The sequence below is a fragment of the Calonectris borealis genome, chromosome 13 (genome assembly GCF_964195595.1).
Source record: "Calonectris borealis chromosome 13, bCalBor7.hap1.2, whole genome shotgun sequence".
NCBI lineage: Eukaryota > Metazoa > Chordata > Aves > Procellariiformes > Procellariidae > Calonectris > Calonectris borealis.
In genome coordinates this window covers 24298261-24324276 of record NC_134324.1, presented here as the reverse complement: position 1 = coordinate 24324276, position 26016 = coordinate 24298261, and the positions used below count along the sequence as shown (strand labels likewise).

Below are 26016 nucleotides of genomic sequence, written 5' to 3'. Positions count from 1 at the left end.
CCATCGTTTTACACGTCTCTCCGGGAGTGATGTGGGCTGGGGCAGAGCATGGAGGACTTTTTTCTGACCCGTGGAAAGGAGATCGCTGTCACTGCTGCTCAGCAGCTGCTTTAGCTCAGCTGCACTGTTGATGTGGGTTCACATGCAGCTGATAATGTACCGGGACTCCACGTTGCAGTTCCCTTTAAGAAAAAAATAAGGAATTACAGATGGAAAAACCTCTGGGGGAAAAAAAACCAAAACACCATGAAATTTGCAAAGCCAAGAGCACAGGATTTAAAAAGCACCAGAATTAAGTTGCATGTGCAATTTAATTTTATGCCTGCTATTCCTGCATTATGCAGCGGTCTTTAATGCGCGGTCCCAAGGCCCTCGCCCCGTCGGGCTCCCTGCTGGTGCCAGCGGCGAGGGGCTGCGGCGGAGCAGAGCGCCTGCTCGCCAGTGTCCCTGGCCAGGCTCGGTGGCTCGGAAGAGCTGGCTCCTGCCACAGCCATCCGATGCCTTCATCAGTCACGCTTTGTCATCAGCGCTACTGATGACAGGCTATTGCAGAAATGTTTGGTGCAGAATTTCCACCCCTGCTGGTACTCTCCGCAGGAAAAACCCTCGGCTCTCGTGGGACCCCACTGCCCCACGCTCAGCCCCTTCCTGGCGGCGCGGTGCCCACGGGCTTGGCGGGGCTCCCTGGGGATGGTGCCGTACTCCCCGTAGGAGGGTGCGGGGAAGGAGCAGCAGTTGCCCAGAGTAGCTTTTCTTTTGCAGCAGCAGCCAGAAAGGGTCGGTCACCAGCCCTCAGCACCCCGGGGGTGTTGCACAGAGGGGTAAGCCGCGGCACAGTGTGTGCCTGGAGCTGTGACCATGTAGGGATGGACCAGGAGATCCTCAGGGCTGGGCAAACTCATTTAGCCATACAAAAAAAATGGGGCTGTATAGAGAAGCTGAAGTTCGTCCTGAACCGAGAGCAAGGAGAGTGACGGGAAAACGCTGGAGCAGGGAGCAGAGAGGCTCCCCAAACACACTGGCTCCCTGCCCTCGCCGCCCCAAAGTGGAGGGCTGTGTTTCGAGCTTCTCAAAACGCAACCTTCTGGCGTCTCCTTTCCACACCTCATCTTAAAATGACCCTAAATTATTAAAGGAGGGAAAAAAAGCATTGACGCAAAAGGGGTTGTGAATTCCCCCTCGAAAGAGAAGCGACTCAGAAGAGCCGCTCTGGCAGGGCAGTGGGGTTCAGGGGCTGGGCATCAGCCTGGGCACCGCTGGCAGGGCTGCCCACGAGCAGCCCGAGCAGAAGAGGCACCAAATCCCCGACCCTCCATACTGGATAAGTCTGTGTTTGCAAGTGTTTTCCTGACCCCATCCCCACCTGTGTCCCTGCACGCACAAGACCTGGACTCGGTTAGTTTTGCAGCGAAGCTGCATGGCACCAAAAATTGGAGCCTTCCAGAAAGATCCTTAGTGCTCGCTGTTGAATGTGTGGCGGAGCTGGTGCCCAAAAGAGACGGTGTTATCGGCGCGAGGGAGGGCAGATGTTCCCTTGGCCTTGCGGATCTTCAGGAGGGTTTTACCAAAGTGAGCAGGACAGCCAGTGCGTGTCCATTAGGAAGCAGTTTGGCTTTCTGTGTGCTGGTAACGTTACAAAGGACTTGCAGTTGGGTTTCAAGCCAGCATTAAAGACCTGCAAAATCCATCAGCCTCAGTGCTGTTAATTGCGGAGGAAGCCCCGGGGTGTGCGCTCGCTGGCTGGCCCTGTGCTCACACCTCCCTGCCAGCCTCCGCTAAACACGGGCTGGACCCGACGCCTTTCATTTGCTTCCACCACCGCCTGCACAGCCCAGACTGTATTCTCCGAGCGGTGAGACCTTGTTTGGCAGCGGAGAAGCGCTGGAAAACCTCAGGCGTGCTTCCTATAACATGTAATAGCAGCCTGTGCACTACGGGGAGCAGTCTGCCTCGCTGCTGATGGGGATTCAGGGACGTGCTCGGTGCTGCAGTACCGCTTCTGTGATTCAGTATCGTTATACCAGCACTTAAGGGTCTGTTCTCCCTTCCCTGTGCTCATATAACTCTCATTACTGCTAATAAAGTATGGATCCATTCAGGAATTCAGGCTACGTGCCCTGCCTTTGGTTCGCAGTGCATCTGGATGGCACCTTCAGTGCCATTTCCACTACCTGGAAACATCCCCCTGTTTCTGCCACAACATTTTACATCACAGAGGGCGAAAGGGAGTTGCTCTCTTGGGGAATGAGGCGTTCGAAGGGGGTGGTGCTCAATAAGGAGACCCCGGACGTTCCCCAGCCCCTCACTTAAGGATCCCTGCCCGACGTGCCGTGCTGCCCAGCCTGGCTGCTCTCGAGATCCTCCCCGGGGCAGAGGGCTCACTCCCTTCAGCTCATTTATCTCTGCATTTTCGAGTTCACCTCCTTTCCCTCTCTTCGGTCCGGGAAGGTGGGTGATTCCCGGGCTGGGGAATAAGCCCAAGGTGCGAGTGCTGCTCCCGTCCCTGCTCCCCTCTGTCTCGCTGGCGGTGCCTGGGGTGGTGGTTTGCTTGCAGGCGCTGCAGCAGTGACTGGCTCTCTCCTTCCAGCAGGGCTGGGGAAGCCGCTGCAGGCACCGGGGGCACAGGAGCAGCCCGGGGACCGATGACTTATGGATCAGCCCGTGACAATAGATGCACAAGGCACGTGGATGTGCCTCGGTGTCTTGCTGGGCATCTGTAATCCAGTGTCCTTGGCTGCTGGGGGAACCTTTGGCTCACGGAGGATGTCCAAAGGGCCTGGGGCAGATGTTTCCTGCCACGTTCTGCCTGCACGATGATGGTAACAAACATAAATCCTAATCTGTGTCGTCTTCTAACAGGTCAGCCTTTTAAGCTGGACCCCAAGATGGCTCACAAGAAGTTGAAGATCTCCAATGACGGGCTGCAGATGGAGAAGGACGAGAGCTCCTTGAAGAAGAGCCACACGCCCGAGAGGTTCAGTGGGACAGGATGCTATGGCGCGGCAGGCAACGTCTTCATTGACAGCGGCTGCCACTACTGGGAGGTGGTGGTGGGATCCTCGACCTGGTAGGCAGCACCGTTGTCTTCCCTCCCTCTCCTAGAGGCCCTCAGATTTCCCCAGAGATGTTGCGGGACACACTAGGGTTAAAGGCCAGGGTTTTGGTAGAGCTGCTCATGGGCAGGGAGGTGGTCGAGACCTTAAATCTGGATGGCTGTGGCTTTCAAGAGGTTTATGAGTTTCTCCTCTCTGCCAGAGGCTTTTGGGTCTAATCTTGTCAGGCTGCAAGGTGAAGCTTGTATCTTCATTTCCCTCACCTGTGAACCTGCTAATGCCTGCCAGGGCTCAAATCTCACCCCGACGCAGAGCACGGAGCTTTAAATCTGCTGGTTTTCCCAGTGCAGTGCCCTCCCCTGGGCTGTCTCGTGCAAGGTCCCACTTAGCTGGGCCAGACGTGGTTATGAAGTCTGAGCTGGAAGGCTAAGCAGAGGGGGACCATGGCTAAGCAGAGGAGACAGGGATGTCTCCAGGGGAGGTTTGCAAAGGCCTGGTGAGCCACTGAAATATCCCTGTGAGGGCAGGCAGCGCAGGGGGAGCCTGTCCCATGCCTGCTTCACTCTTTTTCACCCTATATTCGTACCCCAACGTTGCAGGCTGGCAGGAGAAACCATCCCAAGCAGCGGGTCCCCCTGCTCGTAGGGATGTACATCTCTGCCCTGAGATGGTAAAGGGGCCAGGGGGGCAAAGCAGAGGGTGGTGCTTCACTTGCCGTTTGCTCTCCATCGCCCTGTGCTGCTGCTGCGTGGCTCTGCCTCGGGAGAGGCCGCCTTCATTGCCACGAGCTGCTTCCCTCGAGGGAGGACGAGTCCACGTCTCCCTCCCATCAGCAGGAACACAGAGCTTTGTCCCCACCGCCAGCCACTCTGGCATCTGCTGAAGGCCACCAGGCTTGGTGGAGCACGAGGAGCAGCGGCGGCCCAGGATGCAGTGCCTCCTCCGCAGTGATTGCTCTCAGCTGAGGTTTCGCGGCTCTTCTCTGGTCCAGGCTCCACAGGTGGACGCTGCGAGGGTGGGAGGGCGAGAGCCAAGCCTCCCTGTGCTCCGTGGGAGATGAAGGCAGCATTCCCAGGGGCTACAAGGATGAGGATTTAGCCCCATTCCTCCCCAGCGGCCCGCTGCCTTCTCGCCAGCACCCTTGCCAGAGATGCTTGCACAGAAGCCCTGCCCCAAGTACAGCTTCTCGCTCCCAGTAGTGGCAAGGAGCATCCTTGGCCCCGCAGCACCTCCCTACTGCATCTCAGCAGGCATCCCCAGCCCAGGCTTGCCCTCAAGCCCAAGCCCCTGCCTGCAAAACGCATGCAAGCAGAAAGGGTGAGTCAGGGATGCAAGGTAGTGCACCCTTCGTTAAAAAGCAGTTTCTGACTTCAGCAAATCGATTTGTCAGTTGTTTCTCAAGCAATAATTGTAACTGGAGCTGTTTCTTAGAAATGGATCTGTTCCAGGTGTTGTTTTGCTGATGACTGAATACTGCCAGACCTTCAGAGGAGGAAATAGCTTTCAAATATACAGCAGCTCCTTGGGCTCTGTGGACGGGTGCGTTCAGGTGCAGAATGGGCATGGCCGTGTGCCGGAAGGCAGCTAATTGAGTCGGCTGTGGCGGTGAGTCAGAGCGAGCCTGGAGCCCTGGGTCCTGGAGAGGCTCATAGCAAGGATGCCTTGGTCAAAGGCGGAGTGGGACCTGCAGCTCTCAGCTGCCTTCAGTGCCACCTCCCGTCCCCCCACGCCTCAGCGCCCGCACTGGCACCGACAGCCCTTCCCCGCTTCACCCCATCCCTTCGTTGCCGCCGCAGGCAGGGCGGTACTTTCACACGTTACGGCTGCCGGCGCTGTGCGCGTGCTGCCTCCTTCGCGGTGTGCAGCCAGGACTCGGCTGGTCCTAGAAACCCGCCTGCGTCTCCGGGAGCTCCAGCCGAGGAGGAACTGGTATTTGAGTGCTGCTGCAAAACACGGCTCCTCTCCCTCAAAGAGATCCGCAAGGGACACAGAGCACACCAGCCTGGTTTGGGGAACGGATCGTCGCCTGGTTTTGCCTTTCTGCCCCATCCTGCTCTCCCCAGCCGGTCGCTCTTGACCAGAGCTTGCTGGTTCTTCCAACTGACCAGGGGGATTTTGAGAACAGAGAGTGACAGCGGTCAAAACCCGAAGAGACGTGGCACACGCTGTCTTCATGCCCCCTGACTCATGACCACAAGCTTCAGGGAAATGATGCTCTTCTCCCAGGGGCTTCAGGCATAGCCGGGAGGGAAGGTCTCGCCGTGGGCCGGCAGCTCTGCGCTGCAGTGGCAGGGGGAGCGGGTCAGGAGCTTTTTGTCCCGGGGGTTTGGAGGAGAGGGGTGTCACTTCTTGCCTTTCCCTGAACCCGTGCTTGCAGCTGCTGCCTGGGGCAGAACACCAGCGCTGATGCTCGGGGGTCATTACCAGAGAAAACCCCGCTCCCTGACCCAGAGAGCTGGCTCTGGTTTCTGGCTGTGCCTGTCTCCCCTCTCTCGTGGGGAAGGGGGGCTCAGGGAGCAAGCACAGCAGCAGCCCCAGCTCAGAAACCGCTCCCGGTGCTCACTGCCATCGGGCTCAGCCTCCCATCCGCCCCCGGGATGAAAAACGCCTTCACACAAAGCACGCTCAGAAGCGAAACAATTGGGGCTTATTATGAAAAGCCTCTACCAGGCAGAGCCCCAGAAGGCCTTTTCTGGGGAGGCATTACAGCAGCTTTGTCAAGCTGCTGCGTTGTTAGAGCTGCTTGTGCAGCACAATGGGGCTAAAATGGACGGCTCCTGCTGAAAGCGCCCGGCTGTGTCACCGCCGCCTCTCGCCCCGCCTGGCAGCAGGAGGTTGTATGGAGAGGGAGCGATGCTTTTCCCCAGCCAAGCCTCTGCAAGCGGCTTTTCAGTCACGTAAAGCTGTTGCCCTGCTGCTTCCACAGTCAGGCGGACTTCCAAAGCACGGTGTGCCAGCAGCCGCCGGGGCTGGACTTAGTCCTGCACCGACGCTGAAGGTCGCTAAGCAAAGCTTCTCCTCTCTTCCAGGTACGCCATCGGCGTGGCTTACAAGTCGGCCCCCAAGAACGAGTGGATCGGGAAGAACTCCTCGTCTTGGGTCTTCTCCCGCTGCAACAACAACTTTGTGGTGAGGCACAACAACAAGGAGATGCTGGTGGAGGTCCACCCGCAGATGAAGCGCCTCGGCGTCCTCCTGGATTACGACAACAACGCGCTCTCCTTCTACGACCCGGCCAACTCCCTCCACCTCCACACCTTCGAAGTCTCCTTCATCCTGCCAGTGTGTCCCACCTTCACCATCTGGAACAAATCCTTGATGATCCTCTCGGGTCTGCCCGCCCCGGACTTCATAGATTACCCAGAGCAGCAGGAGTGTAACTGCAGGCCCCAGGAGTCCCCGTACGTATCAGGGATGAAAGCCTGTCACTAGGCTGCCCCAGCCCTGCCCGTGCCCCGCGGCGGCACCTGCGATGCCGGCGGGTGCCAGCGGTCAGAGTCGGCCGCCGGGAGCCTGCCGGCAGCCGTGCCGGAGAGCCGCCCTGCAGCCGTAACACTCCAGCAAGCGAGCGCCTTCCCACATGCAGCTCCATTTTTTTTTTAAGGGGAAAGAGGAAGAACCTCTAACTGCGGCTGAAAATAAACTCCTGTTGGCGAGCTCCGCTTGTGTGCGAGTGCGGGTTGTGCAACTCCTTGGTGGTGTGCTGCGATCGCTCCCGAAGCGGATTGTCACCCGGATGGTTTTGTCTTCCCTTGGGGGCTGGAAAGGCTGGGGTGGGTTTTTGGGTGACCTTCTGAGGCGCTGCTGTGGTCAGGAGGACGTCTCGGCGTCCCCGCAAGGCGCAGGTTGGAGCAGGAGGGATTGGCTTTCTGGAGCCAGCTGGTGGCTTGTCTCGAGAGCCCGGTGGGACCTGAGCATCGTTTTCTGGAAAGGACTTTCTGTTTGGCTGAAGTTTGGCAGCTTCTCTGGTTTGGTAGGTAATTGCATAGACCCCTCGCACTTGGTGAGCATGGGCAGTGGTTATGTGGTGGATGGTGGTTGTGTGGTGGATGGTGGTTGTGTGGTGGATGATGGTTATGCGGCGGATGGTGGTTATGTGGCGGATGGTGGTTGTGTGGCGGATGGTGGTTGTGTGGTGGATGGTGGTTATGTGGCGGATGGTGGTTATGCGGCGGATGGTGGTTATGCGGTGGATGGTGGTTATGCGGTGGATGGTGGTTATGCGGCGGATGGTGGTTGTGTGGCGGATGGTGGTTGTGTGGCGGATGGTGGTTATGCGGCGGATGGTGGTTATGCGGTGGATGGTGGTTGTGTGGCGGATGGTGGTTATGCGGTGGATGGTGGTTGTGTGGTGGATGGTCTGCGAGAGCGAAGGCAGCGCTGGAAGAACGGTCCCGCTGCCTCTCCCGGCCGCGTGCATGCTGCTGCTGGCCGTGTTCCCTGTGCTCGGCTGGGTTTGCAGTCCAACAGTGGAGGGCAGCCGGCCGCGGACCCCCATCCCACCGTGTCTCCTCCTTCGCGAGCTCGCCAGGAGTGGAGGCCCCTCCCTTAAGGAGCAAGCCAAGGAGCATCTCTCCCCCGGCACAGAGGTTTGGCAGATGCTCCTTCCTGATGCTGTGCCCCGCCACGCATGGCTCCACGTAGACCTCCATTAGTTCTATGTCTGGTCTCCCTGCAGAAAAAACACATCTCCCCGTGCTGAGCAGATGGTCAAGTCCTGCCCAAAGACCATCTCTCTGCTTTATGACCCAAAATCTCAATTTATTACCCCGAATCTTGGCTCTTGGTTTGTTCTCCACCATGGCGGTGTAAGCGTGGAGCCGTCCTGTTTGCTCTGTGGCAAAGGACTGAATCCGTCCCAGGGGCTCCAGCCCCTGGTTACTGGGAGCTCTTTGGCTGCCAGCAGTGCTCCCAGTAACCACAAGCACCAAGTCCCCTGGCCACATTTGCTTAAAAGCCAGGAGGAGCTGGGCCGGGCACACCGGTCCCTGTGTCGCAGGGAGCAAAGACCCAGCGCAGGCAGCTGCAGCCAGGGTCCGTGGCACGACTCGGGGCAGGTGGGCGTGTGGATGTCCGCGTCGCACCCACGGCGGGCGGCACGGTGTGGTGGGATGCCGGGGGAAGCGAGGAGGTCGGGCAGCACGGTGGCCCAAGACGGGCTGGTGCTTGAGCTTTGGTCCGTGGCGTTTGAAAACCCCTTTTTCTCCTCTGGATGTGGGGCTGTCAGATGCCTCGGTGGCATTGCACGGGGACCGTCAGGCTGAGACCTCCTAGCTCTGCCAGCCTTTTCCTTTCTTTTTTTGGACCTTGCTGATAGGGAACTACCTCAAAGCCCAGCCTTGGAGGGGTAGGTGGCCGGTTCAGACAGGGTGACAGCACCTCGAGGCTTGTCCCACAAGGGCCGCAGGGGGGGCTGGTTGAACTCGGCTGGAGCCAGTTGGCCCTGTCCAAAAGTGGGTGCTCCCCACCAGCAACTCGGCCTGGGGGACACTTGTCCTTAAGTCTGGGGGTGGCAGCTGCCAGGCGATAGCTTTGTCCAGGGAGAGTGTGTATAAAAAGAGCCTGTTTCTCGGCACAGCACCCCTCCGCTTTACCCGGCTGACATTTTTGGTGACTGGCCGCCTGATGCTGCGGGAAGGGAGGCGGGTGTCCCCTGCGGGGAAGGGATCTGCCACCTGCACAGCCAAGCCGAGGGTGATTTTGCCTCTGATCCAGGCTGCTTTCCCGTGGTGCGTGGCAGGGGCTTGCGGCGGGCGCTGCATCCCTCCCGAGCGGACGGAGCGGCTTTATTTGCTGCTTCTGGCCCCAGCGTGCGAGAGCGCCGGGCGGGGATGCAGCAGGGTCGCGTCTGCCATTCCCCGCAGCTAAGCACAAAACCACAATTAATTTTAAGAGGATAAGTTGCCATTTTCAGTTGGATGATAGCCCCCGCATGGGGCTATCATTAAAGTCTTTTCCCCGTGTGCCGGTCCCGTCCGGGGCTGCTCATAGTCTGTCAACCTCAAACAAATGCCCAAGCACTGGAGATGGATTTTAGCGTTTGCAATCCAGGTGCCAAGCTTTCCGCCGGCACCGGCACCGCTTTGACTGGCTTATTGCTAGAGGACTCAGCGCATCCATTAACTCAGAGCACACGAGCCATTAATGTGACATTTGCACCTGATGAAATTGCACTAATCGCGGTGGGAACCCCCACCCCGCCGCACACGTCTCGTCCCCGGGCCAGGCAGGAGGACGAAGCGGGCAGTTCGGGGGATGGGAGCCCTTTCCGAGTCGCCCACGTTTTCCTCTCCTGGATTTGGAAAAGCCAAACCCACCCGAGCGTTGCCAGGAGGTGGGAGAAGCAGCCCCAGCCCCGGTCTCTGCTCTGTGAATGATGCTCCCCTGCTGCTTTGCGGCCTTTGCCCCCAGCCCATTGGTTAAAACTCCTGGTGTATGATGACGCAGCAGTAGTTCCAGCCAATCCGAGCCCCTGCGGGCTCTGCAGCCCCGGGTTATGAATGAACACATTTCCCACGGCCCCTGGGGGGCAGGACACGGGTGGAGGGGCCGAGGGGGCCAGGGCTTCCCGTGGGGCTGAGTGCTGCTGCTGGCCCCTCTGCTCCTGGTGACTCCGATGTATAGACTTGGGATGTGGTGGACTCCTGGGTACCCTGCGACCCGTCAGACTCTCCTCTTCCATGTGTAACATACTTGTTTCGGTTTTGTTTTGGGGGAGGGTTGTTCTTCCTGTTCTGTTTTTTCCCTTTTTTGTTGGGGTTTTTTTTGCAACTTCTTTGTTAATGTGTACATATATATATATATAAAAAAATATAATATAATATATATACGTTACTGGATATGTCTGTGTGTGGCGGAGATTGTGCAGTCTGTGACATCCCTGGTCCCGGCATGCTGTCTTTGGCCATCACGGTTGGCGTTCTCCAAACCTCTGACAAAATGCAGACCATGAACCTCAGGGTTACCGAGTCACGGGCGTAGCAATAAATCAACACCACAAAAGAAAAGGCCTTTACTTAACATAACCCAGGGTGGGGATGAGGAGCCAGCCCAGTTGAGTCCTGGGGGGCAAAGCCCCCGAGAGCACAGCAGGCTCCGGGGCAGCTAGCAGGAGATGGCGCGAGGGTTTGCTCTCCCCAGGATGATGCTATGTGTCACGTTTGCTCCGGGGGACCTGCCGAACATATGGCTGTGCATCCAGAGGGGCGGGGGGATACGTGGTACCATCCAACAGCAGCATTTCTTGTCCTGGACTGCAGCTCAGGCTGAAGAGCCTGTGGGGGTGGCCCCATCCAAAAAGGTCCGTACACATAAATATTCTGCACCCCGCTGTCAGCCCCCAGAGGATGTCACGCGAAGGCACGTTGTCCAAGTGCTCCAGCATTCCCTTTCCCGAGCCTTTGATGGCCACAGGGACTGTGCAGATCTCTGAGTGCCAGCCAGATACTGCTGGAGCCTTGTTTCTGCTGCTCTTGAGCCCAGGTCCCGCTCGCACCCCCTGGTGCCTCGAGAGCTGTGGGAGGGCAGGGATGGAGGCCGACCTCTCCTTCACTGTGGTGCTGGACTGAGCGGGTGGTGGGGCCGAGCACCGGCCGTGACATCTCTTCCCTCCGCAGAGGAGCCCCTGCCCCACACAGTGCGTCGACAGCCAGCTCATCTCCCTCGCGTATCGGTTTCCCGTTCTGCTGTCTGTGCCTCTGTCGCAGGAGGGCCAGCGTCCCCCGTGTCCCCCCGCCCCAGCACAGCCCCTCAAGCCGCCTGCCCAAGCCCCAGCACTCGGCCCTGGCTGTGACCCATCCTCCCCGTCCCCTGTCTCTGCTGCCGTCGCTGGAGGTGAGGCTCTGCCGGCGCCTGGGGCTGTATTTGGGTAAGACAAGCTGTGGCTGTGGCCACGGGGTCTGATCCTGCTGCATCTGCCCCAGAGAGCTGCTTCACGAGGCAGGAGTCCAGCCGGCCCCAGCACCCTTCGCTCAGCACTGGGCTCCCAGCTTCCCCAGCCCCGGCCAGCGCCGAGCCCCTGCCCCGACCCCTTGGCTCGGGTCCCTGGGAGGCGGCGGGGCTGGGTTGGCCGACCAGGAGCACGTCCCTCGCGGCCTGCCCCGGACCCCACCAAACAGCACTGGCCTGGGTGGGCTGGGACCCCTGTGTTGCCCCATCCTCTCCTGGCCGAGACACAGCTGGACCTCGTGCAGGGGCTCGGCAGGCTGAGATGGGGCCACTGGGCAGGAGTCTCCCCCGATTGCCTCGCGAAGAGGCGTTGGCAGAGGGTGGGGAGCCCAGGACCTGCCTCGCCAAGGGGGAGCGAAGACACACAAGCTTTGTTGAGCATAAGTGCCTAAAATATTTATTAAGTGGAAAACATATGGTGCAAACCAACACTGTAGAATTAAATATTTCTTACTTTATTCCTTTGCTGTAGGCTTTTTCCCATTAAACATTAACCACCAACACATGGAAACTGGCCTCAAGATTGAGTAGCTGCTTTCATTATGGGACAAATCTGTGGCACATGCATTATCTCAGACCTCTGCTCTCGCTGCCTGGTGTTGCTGACAAACTGTAACGAGCCACTTGCTGGGGCCTGACATTAATGCTCCTGCTTCTTCCACACAGCACCATCAGCTGGAAGACCCCGCTAATCCAGAGCCCCACCACAAGCTCTCGCCGCAGCCCCAAGGGGTCACAGCCTGCATTTCCAGACCTGGCATTCCCTGACCCAGAGCCTGGCAGGGCAAGAGAGCCCAGACCGCCTGCAGCTGGCCAGGCGGTTGTCCCAACCCCAAGCCCTTCATCCATCCCGGTGTCGCTCTGCTCCAGCCAGCCTGTTCTGCTGCGTGTCCTGGGACAGAAGGTGTGTGGGGTCTCGGTAGGGCTGTGCAGGTGCTCCTGAGCTCCAGCCACTTGTCAAAGCAAGGACACACTCTGAAAATAACACTTGGTCCTTGGTGGACACCTCACTCAGCTGCCTCCTAAATCACTGCCGGAGACTCTGCTCCCTGAGCGTGAGTCACACTCATTTTCATTTATTCCCTCCAATTTTCCAGAGCTCTGTCTCTACCGACTGGTGTGGAGAGGAGAGAGAGAGAGAGGAGAAAATGCTTTGAAAATTATGGTAGCATTGCAAAGTCAAAATTAAGGCCTGCCCAGGAGGCCTGGACGTCCCCTCCTGATGCTACCTGGACTACATGATCACTGGCTCTTTCTTTTCAGCAGAGATGTTCTGCCTTGGGAGAGAAGCTGCTCGCTGAATTGAAGCAGCTGTTAAACCTTCCTCCCCTCAGCCCTCCCACGCTGTGCAGAAAGCAGTTTGTCCCTTCCACGGGAACTTTTCCGTGGTGCTGGGCACCGCCCCAGCAGGGCGGTTCACAACCCCCCCTTTATCTCCAGAGCCCCCGTGGGGCGCGGCAGAGGGCTGGCACCCAAGCAGAGGGAGGCTGATGCGACTGGTGTCAAGAGTCGGCGGTGCAGGGTGCTGCACTGCTCGGAGCTGTTAACGCTTTCAGAGGGTGGTGTGTAATGCTCACCCACTGATTGCTGGGATTGACTGAGCACGTGGACCTTTTATTTTTTGAAAACTGACAAGTAAAACCTTCCAAAGCAGAAACGTTACCCAAATGGCTACAAATCGGCAATCAAACAGCAGAAAGCAGAGCCTTAGCGTGGGAAATGCCGGGCACTGCTCTCGGCTCTGCCTGTTTTCCCACCCAGTGAAAACTCCAAAACTGCAGGGGAAATACTCCGTGCAGCCCCCGCTGCACGTCAGCTGAGCCCTAGACCCTCCAGAAGGTTATTCTGCTGGGGCTCGCACCCAGCTCTCACGACAACTCAACAGCATGGACCGTCCACCCATTGCAACACCAGCATGACTTTATGCTCCCATACCAGCAGTGGGGACAGGGAGAGGACAAGCCACCGTTGGCTCCAGGCTACCTGTCACTGGTTGCTCCTTTTGAGAGCTCTAGAGGCCTCATCATGCTGACTTTGGCAGTGATCTCAGCAGAAAGCAGCTCCCTGGATGGACAATTCAACAAATGCATGCGCGTACTATTTTCCACGCACATCTGGAAAACACCAGGATGCCCACAGCCCCCCCGGGGGGGTAACTATGTCCCCCTTAGCAGTCATGATGCCTCCTGTGTCAGCCATTTCTAGCACAGTCGTGCCAGTTCTGCATGCTCCGGAAGGTCTGGAGGGAGATGACCTGTGGTGGTGCTTAAGCTCCCTTGCTGCCACCATGTACACATGTACTGCTAGCACAAATGCCTCCCGAGGAGTTAGGGTTGCTTGTAGCCAGCCAGTTCCCATTTCTTCTGGCCATCCAGCAGGTTTTCTTCATAGGACAGAGAGCATCACTAGTGACAGGGACCTCAGAGGTTCATCCAGACCTAGCAGCCTCAAGCAAGACACCCCCTTTGATGCATGGAATGAGTCAGAGGCACCAGCCAGCTCTTGTCTGCGGGTCCTCATTACAGATGAGCACAACAAGCCACGGAGGGTGGCTGATGAACCACTCACTAACGAGCCACTTAAGCTCATCTGACATTAAACGAGCACCAAAGTGCATGGAGATGTAGCAGCCTCAGTGTTTCAGAAGAGCCCGTGAAATCCTCTTTCATCCGTGACAACCGCATTTGGCTCCCATCCCAGCTGTTGTGGGCAACCTTGATCCCTTCCTGTGCTGGGGAGGGGATTAACGTGTCCCCTCTGGGGCGGGGGCCTCCCAGGCACTGTGGATAGAAGCACTCGTGGGCCCATTCTCCTCTACCCAGGGGAGGAAGAAGAAAGCTGAGACCCGCAGCCTGCGTCAGCAAGGGGCTGAACCGCGCCGTGCCTGCCTGCAGCCTGCCAGCGAAGAGGAGCAGCCATCTGCCCGCGGCTCCAGCAGGCCTGACAGCCTTCTCCAGGACGGAGCCTGCAGCAGCACTCTGGGGTTCGTTTGCACGTACTGAGTGTGTCCTCCCAGGCTCCGGCAGCCGCAGCTCGGAGACGTTTTAGAGCTGGAAGCCGTGTTTGCGTTGCTTTAGGCTAACTGTACACGGGGATTTCCACCCACAAATAACTCCTCTTCCTGCATTCATCCTGCAGCACTGGGGTCCATGAATTGCGAAGCAGTATCGGAAAAAAAGTAATTTTTCAAACCTGCCTCCCGACAATTTCAGGGTTTGGGCAAAGACCTGGTTTGCCGCCTTTGTCAGGCACAATAACAACTTTAAAATGTTGGAAAGGAGGAATTCTTCAAGCCGTGACCCGTTCGTGGACTTGAGTGCATGAGGCAACACAGAGGCCGAGAGCTTCCAGAGGGAAACCGCAGTGGAGGAAAGCCAGGGATCCTCTTGTGCATGGCTGTGGTCTAGGACAGGCTGCCCCGCCGTGCTGCGGAGAAGAGGAACTGCTGGCAGGGATCACAGCCTTGGTGGATCACACTGGGGCTGGGTGTTGCTGTGAGTAAACAGGGCGCTTGCCCTGTCACTGAGCGAGCCTCAGCACTGCAAAGGATGAAAGTCTAAAGAGCTGGCAGGGCTGGGAGCTGCTGGGAAATGCAAGCCTTCGGAAAGCGACGGTCTCAGGGGTGCTGTGAATCACGCCCTCCCCATCCTTCCGCTACGAGCGAACGAAGGGAAACTCCACACCATCACTCCGGAGATTGCTTTATTGTCCATGTAATGACTCTGTTAATCAGGGAAATGAGACATGTCTGAGAGGTGGAGGGAGGTACTCTGAGGCTTTTCATAGCTGAGCTTCATCAGCCCGACCCTGCACCCACAGCTCCAGGATAAACCACATGCATGATCCCGGTGGGATGAAGAGCACTGGGAGGCTCCTTCTCGCTGTGGTTGCGTTGTGTGGCTCGGCACACAGCCCGCTGGGTGCCAGGGAGGGTAACGGGAAAGGCTGGCGGGCATATGGGGCAAAGGGAGAGAGCAGATGGTAAGGGGTAAGCCTATATTGAGATGGCTGCCCTGGGCAGAAACGTGGCAGTGTCTCCTCTCGTGTCCTCTGGCTGTGCCCAGAGCCTCTGGAGAGCAATCATCGTCGTGGGACCCTCCTTTCCCCTGCTTTACCCTTCAGCCAGCGTCCCAGGGCAACCGCTGGATGAGTGCAGCCAGCCCCAGCACGGGGATGCTCCTTCCAGCCCCCTCGGCAAGCTGGGTATGGTCCAGGGCTCTCTATCCACATTTCCTGGAAGCCAAGGGAGGCTTTACCCCATAAAAAGCATGTAATTGCGGTCGTCTTCATTTTTACAAAGCAGCTGGTACTAGCCAGAGAGCAGGAAGGAGCTTTTTCCTTTTCTTCTTGCTTTATTTGGCACCTTTCTCCATTAACCTCTGGTTTCTAGGAAACAATATCTCTTGTTGATGGGCACCTGTGAAAGTCAATTTAAAACCGTTACTGACATGGCAGGTTGCTTCACAGAAAGAAAAAGACTTCACTGGAAGATGAAATGAGCTTTGCCACTGCTTTCCAGGAATGCACTTTTAAACACTTGAGGCTTCAATGTCACAAGCGCCACAAATCAAACCAGAAATTGCTTCCTCGAGTCAGCCAGGAGGGGAAAAAATCAGCCTGCAAACTGCCAGCGTGATGAAGGTAGCTATGGCCGTGTCTCTGAGGGACGTTGCCCGGCCGAGGTGTGTGCACAGCGCGGAGGGGTCCGAGATGCCCAGAGCCGGGGTCTGCGAGGACGGCTCCCGGGGGGCTGCTCCTCCCGCAGGGACAGGGCAGCGGGCGAGAGCCCCGGAGCAGGTCGCTCTCACGGCACGGGTGCTCGGGGCTCCGGGGCCAGGGTTCTCGTCTTGAGACCCCCAGCTCTGAGACTTGGGGGATGCAGAAGAAGGATGTTTCTAAGCTGTTGCATGGGTTTGGGAGGGCTAGTGGCGCATTTTGGGGGTGGGATGAGGGGAAGGTTGGTGTTGGCTTTTTATTTTTTTATTTCCTCTGGAGTATATGAAACAGGAAATTCAAAAAAACTCCCTTGCCAAAGCTCAAAAATCCCACTGACTTCATGGGGCTTCACCCCTTCTCTGGGAAGCTGCAAAGCAAAGAGACAGGACAAATTACTATTTTTATCTAGCAAGTGACCTCAAGAGACTGCCTCATCTGTTCTTGTCTACTAATGACAATGGCTTGCACTGAGATGTGATAATCCTAGCCAGGAATACAAAGCTGCTGTCCCACCATCCATGAATGAAAATTCCTTTAACTGGTGAATTCACTCCAGGTTAAAAAAATCCCCAACATTTTAATAAATGGACAGAACAGAAAATTACACCCCTGAGCCATTCATAGACTGCATGGGGTAAATGATTTATAGTGTCTGTGCTACATTGTCTGAACTGGTCCCAAATTAGTCCTCCTTAATAGAACTCTAATTGAGATTTTAAATACTCGTCTGAAGTATCAGCCCCTAAGATTGCCTGTTCTTGATCATTAGACATGTCAAAGCACCACTTAACATCTTGCAGAAATATTCTGTTGGTCTGGCTACGGAATGATGGACAATACCTGAGATGAGACCAGAAAGCCTTTATTGAAGTATTTCTGAATTTTAAAGGGTATGTCGAAACGGGGACTTACAGAGAGTGTCACCTAAAGTCTATTGGCGTTTGGGCCCGAGTGGGGACAGGGAAGCAGGGGGTGGCCAGGGTGTGCGAGCGCCCAGCGTGGAGTGGGGCGCGGAGCTCTCTGCCCCGTGCACCCGTGCTCCTGGGCCGGCCGGTCCTCTCCGGCCAGCACTGCAAGCACGAGAGCTGCAGAGATGCTCCATCCCGTCCAGCTGCAGCGGGGTGCGGGGTGCGGGGGGTGAGGACATCGTCCGGGGGGTGCGGGGGGTGAGAACATCGTCCGGGGGGTGCGGGGGGTGAGAACATCGTCTGTCCTTTGTGTCTCAGACTGGGAGCTGCCCAGGGGAGGGTGTGGGAAGGAGTGTTTGGACAACGGCATTCCTGTTTCTACAGGCCAGCGTATCGCAGCCACCACCAGTGGGTACCAGTGCCTGGGGGTGAGACGGGAGTGAGGCTGGCACAGGACTGGTGGTGATGCCTCTGTGCAGACAATGCTGCTGGACCTGGCCTCTGCTTGGGAAGAAGATCACAAGCCACAGCTGAGCCACTAAGCAATGCATCGGCTGATCCAACACAAGGAGCACTAGATGTTTATTTTCCTCCTGGGGCCCCAGGGGAGCGCAAACAAAATGTTAGTATCACCCAGAAGCACCGGCTCAAATGCCAGCAGACATCAGCTGTGCAGGTTCAGCGGTAACCGCGCGGCAGGACGCGCCGGTGGCAGAAGCTGTATTACCAGGGAGTGCTGGAAGCAATTACCGACCTGACGGTTAGCTGCAGAAACACGTGCTGACCCACCTGGAGACAGGCAGCCAGGAGCGGTCTTCCAGCCCATCGGTGGTATTTGCAAAGCTAACCTGGCCCCTTCTCCTGGGAATACCACGTCAAGGCTCGTCGCAACATCCTCCCTGCTCCGGAGCTGGTCCGCGCGGTCAAGGCAGGCGCAGCACAAAGACTGTTAAATGGAAAGGAGTCCAGTTCTCCATGGCAACAGGCAAGAACTGCGTCAGCTGCAGGATGCGAGGAGGCAAGCGCTCCCAGGAGTTTTAAAAGTAAACACCCAGCCAGAAGGGGACCTAGAGCCACGGGGACGGGGCGAGGAACAAGGGGACCCGGAGCCCTGGGTACCTAGGACCCCCAGAGCCGAATGAGGGCTCCCACCAGGTGTCATAGGGCGCAGCGGGGTCCCCCAGCCCTGCCCAAGCTCTGGGGGACGGCAGTGCCCCAGGGCGCAGGGAGAGGAGGCAGGGAGAGCTGGGAGGCACTTCAGTGCCAGCTCCTGTGGGTGCTCCGGCTGCAGCAGCACGCCCGCGGCTGCACCGGCCGAGGCTCCGCGCCCTCCCCGAGGCCTGTGAGCGCAGACGTCCCTCCGTGGCCACGGCCTTCTGCCTGCCTGGCTCAGCAGCTGTGCCCCAGAAACGCATCCTTCCCTCTCTTTCTCAACCACACTGAGCCAAGCGCCTTCTCTTGACCGGCCGCTGCTCTCCTGTCTCTCCTGGATTGAGTTTGCCCTTTTTTATTTACAAAGGTAAGCAGGCTGAGGCTGTCCATGTGAAAATCCTCATTACGGCTTGCTCGTTGTCAGGGACCTGCCGCCTCAGCTCGCTGCCTTTGATCACCGGATGCAGCGCCCGGATCCGAGCGATGCAGCCCCCACCTCTGCCTGCACTCGGGAACCTGGTGGCAGAGGCTTCATCATTATCCTGCTTTTAACATACGGGTGCCTTTGCCATGATAATCCTTCATTAATTACCTGCGACTGCAGGGCCGGTACTGAGCTGTCAGGGCAGAAGCGACTGGTGAGGAGATCTGAAGGGAAGAAGACCTTGGAAGGTGGGACTGGCAGAGCAGAGCATCGGGTCGCCCCGTGTTGCCCACGGCCACACTGCGGGCAGGCAGCACCGGTCATGCAGCTGACGCCAGCGTGCTGTGCAGCTTTGGTACATTTTTAACATGTACGCAGCCAAATTAAACATCAGCTGCAAGTTTTGAGAACAGCGAAAAAGTTACCTGCAGACTTTCTTCAAGGCCCATCAGAGCTGTCAATTCAGGCGCTGTGTTTACCAGCAGTTACGAGGAAGCATCACCACTTTCAGCTGACTCGATGTTCTGGATGACACTTGGGCTCTGATACTTTATGTACCAAAAATGTGGCAGTCATTTGTCAGATCTTTGCCCTTCACTTGTCATTAAAAGCCCTCCGTTCTGTTCCCCGCTGTCTCAGTATGTGACCTTGATGTGAATAACTTCTCTGGAGTAGTGTCTTCATTTGTAAAATGGGCTTCTTAATCCTGCTCTACCTGATAATGGATTAAACGCAGTCTTAACATGTACACAGCACCTTGAGAATGGAGGGGAAGTGCTGTTGACGACAAAATTACGGTGTTATTTCAGCTCTGCAGTGCACGGCGACTGCACAAATACACAGCAGCATCCTCTGAGACGATTGAGACGCCCTTGTGCCTTCGTCCTCACGCCATGATGGAGCCTGAGCCCCCTTCCCCTCCCGCACACACACTGAAAACACAACTGCCCTCGCAGCACCAAATCCCCGGAGGAAAGTCTTTGTTTGTGCAAGCCTGTTCCTCCCCAGACTTCAGGATATTTTAGAACCCCAATCGGCTCTGCCCCTCCGGCTGCGCTCTGCAGCCCTGGCCCCCGCTCTTCCCACGACACGGCTGAGGCCCAACACCACTGCTCACAGCCATGTGCGCTTCCCAATTAACTCACCACCACAAAGGTCCAGGAAGGCAGGTGTGGAAATGGCCACAAGGACTGCTTGGCCTGGGGAGGTGGAGGTCGTGGTTTAAGCCCAGCCGGCAAATAAACCCCACGCAGCCGCTCGCTCACCCCCCCCCCCCCCCGGTGGAATGGGGGAGAGAATCGGGAGGGCACAAATAGGAAAACAGTTTAATAATTGAAATAAAACGAAGTAGAACAGTAATAACAACAATAACAGAATATACAAAGCACAATGCAACTGCTCACCGACCGCGTGTCACGAACGGGGGACAAGCCCCCCCCCGGTTTGTATACTGAGCATGGTATAGAATACCTCATTGGCCAGCTGGGTCAACCACCCCGGCTGTGCTCGCCCCCCGCCCCGGTGCAAGCACCACCCAGCAACAATCAAAGCATCAATGGGCCATCAACGCTCCTTTCATACCAAACCCAAAACACAGCACACCCCCCAAGCTCCTGGGGAGAAAGTTAACCCTGTCCCAGCCGGAACCTGGACAGTGGGCAAGGTCGGGATGCTGCCTGCTGTTGTACCGCATCCCTGTGCCTGCCCAGGAGAGGCAGCACTGGAGCAGTTTGGCCTTGGTTAATGGGACGGGAGCCTTTTTGCCAAGTTTCCCTGGTGATAGGGGCACATCAGATACCTCTCATATCCTCGCAGGGAATACCTATGTGCTCAAGGGCTCCTTAGCCAGGTGGGACCCTCCCCGGGGCTGTGGTTCAGTGAAGACAAGGTAAGCAAATCCTCCCATGCATGCAGTCCCGTGGGAGATGGGATCAGCTTCCCCACATGCCCTCCGCACACCCCTCCCCAAAAGAGCCGCCCACTCACTCAGCACAGGCTGCCGCGCAGTGTTTAACCTGGGTTTCACCTTAATCCCCTTAAAATGGGAGCCCCTTCTGTCCACGCTGTCCTCGCTTTCTCTTTCATGACCACTCACTGCCAGTTAAATGGGAGCTGCTGCTTCAAGAAAGGCTTTAAGGAACAAAAGATGCTTGTTTTTTCTGAAGACAATGCCAAGATACGGCTGGGGCAGGGTCAGCGTTTCCAGTTTAATGGCTGTGGCCCAGGGTGGAGCACCGCTCGGAGCAGAGCCGGCTGAAGGTCTTCGCAGCCGCGGCTTCGCCTTCCCCTGCGGCCCCTGGCGCAGGGCTGTCGCTTCGGGCCGCGCGGCGCACAGCGGGATGGAGAGCCGCGGTCGGACAGTTTGGGAGGACCATTGCTGGCTCAGGAGCTTTGGGACTTCCAGATACCTTCTCAGCTCAGCCGGGGTTTGGCTGGGAAGAAAAAGACTGTCCTGTGGCTATGCCGGCTCACAGCAAGCAGGGTTTGCGCTTCAGAGGAAAGCCCAGGAGGGTAAAAGGAGTTCGGGAGCTAAAAATGGGGTCATAGGAAAAAAAGCCACGTTTGATCAGCAGGCGTGAATCCCTGGAGGCTGGCAGGGGGAGGGTTGCCCAGCCCTCCTCCGGCACCTGGGCGCCCTGTGAGGGACCCGTTCCAGGGTCAGGTTTCAAAAAGACCGCGCAAAAGAGACCAGGTGACTCTTTGAAACGAAGAAGAAATGAGAAGAGCCTTTACCAAACCAAAAAGCTTTTAGAGCTGGGTCTGACGCCTGTTCGCGACGTCCCCACAAGCAAGTCTTCCACTGCTTCTCTGAAAGGTCCCCAGAGTGATGTTGCTCAGCATCACGTTTTTACCCGCGGTAAATGAGCATTGTTTTAGGTGGCAGGGGGTGTGCCCTGTGCTTTGCTCGCTGCCGTGCCAGCCAGGACCTCCTCCAAAAGCAGTTCCCGTGGTTTTTTTTTTAGCTCAGCCCTTTGAGAAACATTACTGTGACAAGTCTCTGCCCTTCTGGACGGGCTCTTGCCTGGCTCAGAGGCAGCCAGGCGGGAGGAACGGCGTCTTGGACCTCCTCTCCTGACACCTCTCCTCTTAACCCGGGCTTCCCCATCCACAGCTCGACGGGTAGCATTGCACTTGAACCCAAGAGCTGCCCAGTCAAGGCATGGCTTGAGCCATCGGAAGCAAAGGTAGTGAAGGAATTTGTAATTAAATTGCCATTAGATGGGTAACAGATTGTCTGGCAGCTGACAGTGAGTGAAAACGCTCTATTCTGTCATGTTTTATCAGCATGAAAACCATTTGCAAGTGCTCTAATTACATTCCTAATTGCCAATGTGATTAGGGACCTGCAGCTGTTCATTAAACGTGTGTCACCCTCAGCCAGCAATCTGTAGGAAAGGATATTTAATTAATTGAATAGAGCACTGGATGAAAAGAGGAGATGGACAAACCTGGAAGCTGAGTGAGGAGCGGAGGAGTCTTGCACCGAAAGGAGCTAGTGGGTGGCAGTCATCTTCTTCCAGCTCTGGGCACTGTGTCGCACAACCTCTTTCAGAAACTTAATAAGCACCATCATAAAAAAACCAGGTTTCTTTCCATACTCCCACAGGAGCTCTCCTGCCCTGATGGGCAAGAACTAACTTCTAATTTCCAGCCAAATTTTTATCTTCTAGCAGGTTATGCTCTTTGTCAGTAGGACAGTGGTGGCTGAAATGCGTGTGATAAAAATACCCAGACAGGAGCTCGTTGTGCCCTGTCACTGCTGCCAGCAGGAATTGCCCAGGGGAAGAGGCAGTGGAGGATGAGCAGGTCTGCGTGCTGTCACGAGGATTCGGCTGCAGATGCTGCACACGGGAATGGAGCCCCCAGCCTGTCACAGAGATGCTTCTTCCCACATTGCTCAGCTGCTGTTACTGCACAAAAAATGCCAGCAGTGTATTTTTGGGGAGCCCTCCAGACCGTTACACATATCTACAGGCACGGTGGTGAGGCGCCACTTACCGACAGCTCCCGCCCCACCCTGTAGCCACATGGCTCCCTGAGCTGATGCTGTTAAACTACCTGCCGTTTGCCCGTGCTGAGGGGTGAGGTGCACCAGCATCTTTAGCCAGCTGCCGATATAACTACACCAACAGAGCTCCTCCTCTGTAAACACGCCCCAGGGAAGCAGAAGGCAGCACTACAGGTATGAAATGAAGGTTTCACTTTCAATTTACCTTCTGCTGTTGGACACCTGTGTCTCACTCCGTGGATGCCTTTCTGCCTTGCCATCGCAGGTGTGAGGGGTCTAACAGCTCCATCTCCTCCACCACCCTCTCTGGATCTGTGATGAGCACTTCTTGCTGCTTTCCCGGGGAGTGGGCAGGGAGCGTGGGCTCCCGAGTACGGGCAAGAGCTCTGGGGAACCACGGGGAAAATGGCCTTTCTCATTTTATCTAGGCTTTCCTTCACAAAGCATTTGTTTCCCTCCCATTTCAGGCAGTGCTTGCAAACATGGGCGGGACACCAGGGCTTGGAGGAGGCACAGGATTTAGGAGCATCTCTGTTTAGCACCCCAGTATTTCCAGCTCCCTCTGCTTGCCTGAGCAGCAAGACAGAGAGAGGGAAAAACATAGGAGTGCATCCAGATCAGCTCATTTCTTCAAATTTAGCATAGTCTGGTGCCTTAAAATATTCTTGGTTACAACAAGGAGAGTCTTAGGAGGTTTCACCTTAATCCCTGTTTAATTTCCACTTAAGAAAATGTCACTGTGGATGTTTAATAAGAATTAATTCTGGGTTTTGTACAGTTACTTTCAATTAAATAGTCCCAGTATTTCCTGACTCTTCAAACAGACACTAAAGCCCATTGAATCCTGCTTCCCATTCATTAACTCCAGCCTCCGCGTAGCGTCAGAGCTTGCGTTTCTGCAGCCAAGATTCATCAGCGTTGCACAGTCACTCTGCTGACGGGGGAGGAGGAGTTGTGGCTCCTGTCTGGGCTCTGCGGTGCCAGTTGTTCAGTTGGGCTGACACCAGGCTCCGTCTCAGCCAGGAGATAATTTTAGCCACAACATCCAAGCTGGGTGTGAAGGGCGTGGGGCTGCCTGTAGTCATCTATGAAGATGATATGGTCTGTCTGTGAAATTGTTCCTGTGCCATGAGCTATTGGCTCACAGGGACGTGATCCACAGGGATGTGGCTACTTCTCCTTGTTGGGGAAAGAGGAAAATGTCCACTCTCTCTACACTCGGAGGACAGAATCAACTCCTTTTGTTTTCAGTTTCACTTCCCATGCTGCTGAACCAGCTCTCAAGAAAGAGATCCAAGCAGGGCAGGCGGAATGAAAACGTGGGTTGCTGGAATGACAGCTCAAAATGCCTCCAAGGACAGGGAGCCCAGACCAGATGGGCTAGGGAGATCCGCAAAGCCTTTGCTGTGTCAAGCCTCCCTTTCCTGGTCGTACTGGTCACACTGTCCTCCAGCTTTCAAGACAGCTCCCAAAGCAGCTCCCTCCAGCTCCCCCCAGCGCCTGCTCCCAAAGAAGGGTCCACAGGACCTGCTGAGCAACCTTATCTGGTGCAGAGGGAGAACAGACCCTGATGCCTGAAGTGTGCTGACAGCACGGGGGGTGCTGACAGCAAGGAGGAGGGACACACAGGGGATGCCCCAGCACTGCTGTCCCAGTCCTGGAAGACTGCTTTAATAAAAAATGGGCAGTAAATAAATAAATAAACAGAAGGGTGCAGCTCCCACAGAAGTGTTGATGAAGTGATAGGGCTTGTTTTGGTACATCCTGCCAGCACACAGTGACGAGACCTTGGGTCCCCGGCTGTTCCCAGGCAGGATGCGCCAGAGCCCTCCCTGGAGACAGCTCTGACCATCGCTGGGATCCAGAGCCCTCTGCCCCCAGGTAGCCAGACCCAGCCCGTGGCAGAAGAGAGATTTCCCCTGCCACCGCTAGTCCAAGTATCCCCTGATGAGAAAGATGCCTGTTACTCTTGTCCGGCTCCCATTGACCAAAAGGAACTAATTCATCACTGTCATAGCCATCACTGACACGGTAGAATTCTGTTACTGTGGGTCTCCCCATCCGCTTTGCCGGACTGAACCAGCTTCCTGCACACCTTCTGGCTCCCTCCGTTTCTCCAGGGCTCGCCTGCATGGTCCTGGGCACCAGCAGTGCGAGGGAGCATAGCCTTGCCCAGACTGCCTTTCCCCAGCTGGACACCACAGCCACCAGCATCTCATTAACGAGGAGCTGTTGCCACACAGAACCACTCAGTCCATGATAAGAAAGGCTGGGGTGAAGCTTGCTGCTCCCAGACATCCTCTAAGGCAGGTCAGGCGCTCTCTGGCGAGCCCTGCGGTTCTACTGCAGAGCCAATTATTCCTCCTTTCATCTTGTTGCACCGTTTTTTTTTTCCCTACCTAAGTGCAGTGCTTTGCATTTGTTATTATTGAATTTTCTGTCATTCATTTTGGACTATTTTTTCGTGGAGGTTATTCTGAATGCCAAACCCACTTCTCCGACTGCAAGTCTGCAGCACACCCCCAGGCAGTGTCCTCTCCCCTCCGCTGGCAAAGGACCATTTGGCCAAATCCCGTTTCACTCTAAGCCACTTTCTGGGGTGAAAATGCTGAAGGTGATTGCTGGTCCCTGCCCAAACCATTCCCTTTAGCGGCTGCAGCCCCAAACCCCAGCAAACTGCCTGTCGTGCGTCAGCCCACATCCATCTCTACCAAAGGCACCCGTGGAAATTTGGGTTCCCCCAAGAAACCACTTCTCCAAGCTACTGCTGGCCCAGACCGATCCTCTCGAGGGCAGTCCTGCATCTGCCTGCTTTCCAAGACTTTCACTAGCAACACGGTCCGACCCCATAGCTGACCCTGCCCCGAGCGGGAGGCAGAAGTAGAGACTTCCCGAAGTCCCTCCGCACCTGGATTGTCCTGTGATCCCGTGACCCCATGATCCTGTCAGCATTTGCAGCGGTTGCACACCCTGAAGGCGGCTCCCCAGGCACCTCTGAGCAGAGGCAGTCCTTCATTTCAGAGGGCTGGTGGGGCCGTGTGACCACGGGAGATAAAAAGGCTGCAAGAGCCGTTCCTAGGCTAATAAGCAGCGGGGTGATCACAGGGTGAGTGGCAGCAGCAGCATGTGTTAGTGGCAGGAGAGGAAGGCAAGACAGCAGCCTGATCACGATGAAACACTTTTTTATAACCACTGGTGAAAATTGATTCAATAAGTATCTCCCCCACCTCAGCCGACAAAGTCATTTCCCATAACAAAGACCTCCTTCACCTCCCCGCTGCCTGGGTGCTGAATATGCTCTCCGTTAATGAACCATCAGCCTGCCGGATAAGTTGGACTGTTCTGATTTCCCAAAGCGATGGACGTGGCAGAGCTTTGCACACTCAGCACCCTTCCTGCCCATTGCCCTGTGCCGGGAGGATGTGGGTGCCGAAATCCACAGCTCTGCTGCTGAAGGAATTTGAAACCTTGGCTGCTGAAGAAAAGCACATAAAGTTACCTCTTCTGACTGTCTTTCAGAGCTCCTTCCCCCTTTCCCCTCCAAGAGCAAGGAAACCCTGGCAGCTTGATCTACTGAACCCGAGAGAGCAGATGCTGCTCCCTAAGTCCGATTTTAGTGGAGCTCTCCGCACCCGGTGTACGTGCTGTGCTCGTGTCTCCCACCCCGGTTCAGTCACGGGGAGGCACACGGGCCAGGAAAGCAGTTAGCCACAGCCCAGAAGGGGCTACAGCCAGAGGTGGAGGGAGCGCACGCTGAAAACTGCCTGGACGTGCCTTTTCCAGTTCCGGCCGCTGGATGTTTGGAAT

The 26016-nt window shown here is 56.4% G+C and overlaps 1 protein-coding gene across 2 annotated transcripts in view; it reads left to right on the top strand.

Annotated features, from left to right (window-relative positions):
* The window catches only part of MID2 (midline 2), an 84746-nt gene extending 78037 nt beyond the window's left edge, over nt 1–6709 (top strand). Inside the window, exons 8-10 of one of the 2 annotated variants that reach the window (XM_075161836.1) lie at nt 2860–3067; nt 6083–6454; nt 6658–6709. In XM_075161836.1, coding sequence (XP_075017937.1) covers nt 2860–3067; nt 6083–6454; nt 6658–6679 — 602 coding nt within the window. In that variant the 3' untranslated portion in view covers nt 6680–6709. Of the gene's footprint in view, nt 1–2859; nt 3068–6082 lie in introns of both variants that reach the window. The other variant, XM_075161835.1, reaches the window with a different exon arrangement.
* The last annotated feature ends 19307 nt before the right edge of the window (nt 6710–26016 follow it).